Source organism: Limulus polyphemus, unplaced genomic scaffold, assembly GCF_000517525.1.
Source record: "Limulus polyphemus unplaced genomic scaffold, Limulus_polyphemus-2.1.2 Scaffold1136, whole genome shotgun sequence".
Taxonomy (NCBI): domain Eukaryota; kingdom Metazoa; phylum Arthropoda; class Merostomata; order Xiphosura; family Limulidae; genus Limulus; species Limulus polyphemus.
This window is the reverse complement of record NW_013666746.1, coordinates 284,091-289,293: the sequence shown is the minus strand read 5'-3', so window position 1 is coordinate 289,293 and position 5,203 is coordinate 284,091. Positions and strand designations below refer to the sequence as shown.

The 5,203-nt window shown below is 32.7% G+C and overlaps 1 protein-coding gene across 3 annotated transcripts in view; it reads right to left on the bottom strand.

Annotated features, from left to right (window-relative positions):
* Nucleotides 1-3,269: 3,269 nt before the first annotated feature.
* Nucleotides 3,270-5,203, bottom strand: part of LOC106462296 (zinc finger protein 436-like) — a 25,525-nt gene continuing 23,591 nt past the window's right edge. For all 3 annotated transcript variants that reach the window (XM_013922195.2, XM_022389502.1, XM_022389503.1), the window contains exon 4: nucleotides 3,270-5,001. In XM_013922195.2, coding sequence (XP_013777649.1) covers nucleotides 3,458-5,001 — 1,544 coding nt within the window. In that variant the 3' untranslated portion in view covers nucleotides 3,270-3,457. The remainder of the gene's footprint in view (nucleotides 5,002-5,203) is intronic.

Genomic DNA, 5,203 nt, shown 5'->3' with positions numbered 1-5,203 from the left:
GCCATTGGGGGGGCCATATTCAGTTGTATCAAACTTAAAGTAAAAAACTACAAACTTTAAACTGATTATTTTGCGTTATGTAAGCAGAATTATTGTAATATACATCCCTCGTAATATTTAAACCCCAACTTACACGTAGAAAAATTGTAATAAACACCGGCTTATTTTTTTGGCGACATTTTACTGTGGTTTCTCACCATTATAAATTTGCTTCTGACACCTCGGTAAGTTAAGCATATTTTAGACAACTTCAATTAGCTTCCACTATCGCTAATTAATTACAAAATCTTAAAGCTAAAACAGTCATATCCCAGAATTTTACGACCTTACTAAAGAATAAACGCAAGGTCTTCCTTTACAGCCAATCGTTTCAGCTTATGAATCTCCTGAAGAATTACTGTCTTGGTTATTAGAGACTGACTCCTAGTTTCCATGATTTGGTACCATCTCATATTAGTTGTATTGTGGGATCCATAAGCAAAATTAACCTATATAAAAGCCGTGTGTGTGTCACGTCACGCTTTATTTCTCGAAATAGGAGGAGTCATAAAAGTCAAAATACATTTATCCAGATAGAACTATTCGATCACTGTCTGCCCATTACGATTTTAGTGACTGTGGTGAATGGAAGCCGTGAAACCTTATTAATGTAGTGAGTGTTGGTATAATAATCCATAAGTAAAGAATAGTATTGGATCGCCTAACCTAGATCCAAGTACATATACTTTATCATGAAAGTAAAAGTATCGATTCAATTTTAAACTTAAATCGTTTCAGAATTAAGCTATTTCCTGTTATATCACCAACGTTTTTAATAAAATAAAAAACCTCTTTAATCAACGGAGAAATCAAAAATATATGTTTCCAGTTTTGTTATCTATACATTTCATTTTATATTTTTAGTACACAAACTAACAACAATATTAGGTTAGGTTATAGTTTTGTTGCAGAACAACATTACATAAAAGCCATTGTTGGAACGTAGTGTTACCAAAACGCACTGGCTTTTCTATATATTAGAAGTTATTAATCTGATTTTTACAAATAATTATTCTATGGATATGTTACGATTTCACTTCATGAATGATCTTAATTTTGATTGGCTCACAGAAGAATTTACCAACGTTTGACTGTTTCGACTGCACTTTTCTGTCTCTTTGTTGGTCAAGATTGCTTTCGCAAAGTCTATTTATTTCGGTTAGCTATGAAATATGAGGTTAGGGTATACTATAGGGTGGGGGTGGTAGTACTTACCCAGTCATTTTTGACAGGCTATACGCAAGTTAATATTAATAAACACTTTACCAGAAATAATAGCATAGTGTCATTATATCCATTTATACCAATTGAAGAAGGCATACATTGTCTTGAAACCGATTAGTAAAGATCTGATTATATCAGAAACATATGGTCTCTCATTTGACCTATTATAAACTTATTTTGAGGTTTGTCCTATACAACAGTCGTTTCAAATTTTGAGAGGCATGACACCTCTTGGTGTATGGGCAATAAATGTGCTATGTATTTGCTGTTATTTTTATGCATTCACTACAAAGGAAACTTTTAACTTGGGGGAAAGAACAGTTTGTTTTCTCCTTTGGCAAGGTTTGATTACATCAATGATATTCTTTGTCATCTGGAATGCTGATCTTGAAACACTACTTGAATTCCACAACTTCATCAACAGGCAAAATGACAACATTCTATCACGAAATTAACACTAGAAACATCAATTGGTGACAATACACTATCATTTCTTATTGTACAAGTTACTATAAAAATGTTCTAATCCACACTAGCCTACACAAAACACATTTCACGAAACCAAATCACATTATACTATACCTCACACATCCACAACAAGTCAAAAAAGGGATATTGGACAGTTAAATTGAATCCAGAAAATCTGCAGTGAAAAGAGCAGCCTACTAAGAACCTATACATAACACTTTGACAAAATGGTTAACCTACATCATTAATAACATCTATTGTGGATAAGTGGAGTCAACCATAGAGATAATCCTTCAGTTGTAAATAAAGACTAACACTGTTTCAAACAAAGCCATTCCATTGGACACCACTGGTAAATGTGCTTGGTTGTTGCTTTGTGACGAATACTCAGTTCAAGATGAAAAATCTAATAACTAGCATAGCATCTGACAAGAAATAAATACAACTCAAAATTCCAAAATAAACTGATAAATCTAATAATGGAGATACAATTTTTTTTTTGTATGGCAAATCCAATTTATTTTGGTGTCTCAACTACCTGTCAGAATAATAAAGAAACTAGCACAACAATTAAAAAATATTGGTAAAATCAGTTTTCAAACCCAAAATTTAGTGAAAAAAAAGTGTAAAGATTAGCCAACAGCTGCAACAAAGAATGCTGCTTTTAAAATCAAATACAAATCATCTGAAGATCTCTATATATAACAAAGTAGGAAGGAAATACATGATATTCACAAAGCATATGAAAGACATATTCAACATGAAAGTAAGTAAAAATACCACAGCTGAAAACACTTGGGAAAAACAGTCTACCATGCCAGAAAAACCTCTGAACATGAACATATTGTTGAAAGCCAATGATTTTCTAAGCAGGAAATATATAGATGCATTATACTTCTAAGACAAGCAACCAAGAATTACTTTCTTCATTGGGTGACTGATTAAATGGCTAAATATAGATAACCATTCAATTTACCCTATTTTTGTAATAATTTGGTTCAGTTCAAACATGTATCTAGATATAGATATAACTATACATATTTTAATCTTTTAGTTCTATGTTACCCAATTTTATAATACTCAAAATATTTTATCTCAATTTTCCAGAAGTATGTATCTGTATACCTACATAATATCTCAATTTCTTAATTCACCAGATGAATTCAATGGTCACTTACCTTTTTGGAAAACTGAAAAAATAAAAATACTGAAATACATTTATACTGATATGAGATATATAAACATCTGAAAGTTACTGTCACATGAAACATAATTTGAGGCCCTACTACTGAGACAGTTTTCTCCTGAAACTTATAATCAATCGGTATTATGAGGTGTCTTTACCAGTGGTATAATTTAATTATTAAGGAATTAATCTAAAATGTACAAAAAAATACAAGATGTTATAATACTTTGTTTATACATGTACTCCTGTTGTGTTAAGAGTAGAAGCAAGATTATTAATTGTATTAGTTTGTGAAGGTTTGAAGCCTTCAACTGTTTGAGTTGCTTGTTAAAAAGTACATAAATTTCCTCAATTTTCTTCCCTGATTTTCATAAACACTATTCAAGTACATGCTGTGCATAACCTATTAAAAAGCCATTACATCATGTAACCCATCAAACTTATTCACTTTGGAATTTTTACATATGCAACCATAGTGAAATGTATTTAACACATGTATATACACGACTGAATGTAAAATGAGACAATATTTATCAAGAATCAATTATGTTCTTCTTTAAGCTTGTAAATTGCTATATTATGAGTATTTCTTAAATGGATCTGCATGTTTCCAAACTCTATGAATCCTTTTCCACATTCTGTGCATTTCAAAGGATATTCATGGGTGTGTTGAGCAATTTCATGGCCTTGAAGAGCACTGCTGCGTTTAAAAGTTTTACTACAATAGGTACATTTGTATGGTCTATCTTCTGTATGAGTCTTCAGGTGACGAGTTAAGACATTATGATAAGCAAATGTTTTTTCACAGTAAGGGCAGCGGTATGGTTTCTCTTTGTTGTGAATCCTCATGTGAATGTTGGTGTGTCCACGCTGTGTGAATTTTTTCCCACAAACATCACAGGCATAAGGTTTTTCTCCCGTGTGAGTAAGCATATGTTTACGTAAGCTGCTCTGTTCAGTAAATCCTTTTCCACAACAGCTGCACTGGTGTGGTCGTTCATTAGTGTGAATTGCAACATGATTACGCAGATCTGTAGATTTGTTTGTAGAATATTTACAATAAGGGCATCTAAAACGTCGGTTTTCTGTTTCATTTCGATGTATTTTTTTATGCCCTTCCAATGTTTTCAAAGATGTAAACAGTCTTCCACACTTTTCACATGGGTATGAATCTGTAGACAAAACTTTTTCAATCTCATTATCTTTTTCTGAACTTTCAAAAGATGTAGAAGGAATGTTTGGATTGTTAGGATCATGTTTTGCTATGTAATGTTTCATAACATTATTTGTACAAGAAAAACCTTTATCACACACAGAGCAGTGAAAACGCTTATCTCCTGTATTAGTGATCTTTCTTACAATTATTTCCTGGCTATTAAGTTTAACATTTTCACAAGACTGTGAAGAAGGATTTTTTCTTAGATGAACTCTCATGTGGGTAGCTAGACCAGAGCCTTTTCTGAACAAATTGTTACAAAGGCTGCACTTCACTAGTTCAAACTGAGCATGAGCTTCTTGATGTTGACGAAGATGTCCTTCTGCTTTGAACTTTTTCCCACATTCCAGGCATTTGAAGGGTCGTTTATCTTCTTGGCAATCTTGGTGAGTGGCTATGTGATTTAAAAGCTCAAGATAGCTTTTAGCAGAAAAAACACATTGAGTACAATGATGCTCATCAGAACTTGAAGACTTATCTTGTTCCTTATAAGTTGCTAAAGAATCCTCCATAATAAACACTCTTTCACAAGATCCACTTTTATTCATTTCAATATCAGATGCAGGCTGTCTATCTAAATCCCTAGTTTCCTCATCCTCATGATGCTCATTTAGTTCAGAAAATTCATTTTCACAAGTATCAGTTTTGTCCTTGTGAATATGGTTGTGAGACTGATCTTCCATTAATTCCTCAAGAAGTATTTCACAATTAACACTATTGTTACAGCTGTTACCAAAAATCATGTGGTTCTCATCTTCATCCTCCGTGATGTCTTCTTCATTAAAACTTTTTGCTTCCAACAAAAGCTCTTCATTACATAAAACACCAACAGCTTCATCACCTTCCTTTTTGCTCATCTTGTTCTTACCTATAAGGCAGTATGAGAAGAAAATAAATATACACTTAAGTAGTCTATATGTAATTCACAGAAGAAATACACATACTTCGGTGACGAGGAACCCACTTTGAGACTAATAATGGCTGAAGACGGCTTGAATGGGTAATGAAGAAAAACTTTAATATAACCGCAAATGTACAACGTTTCGACAAGGTACATTTGCGGTTATGTT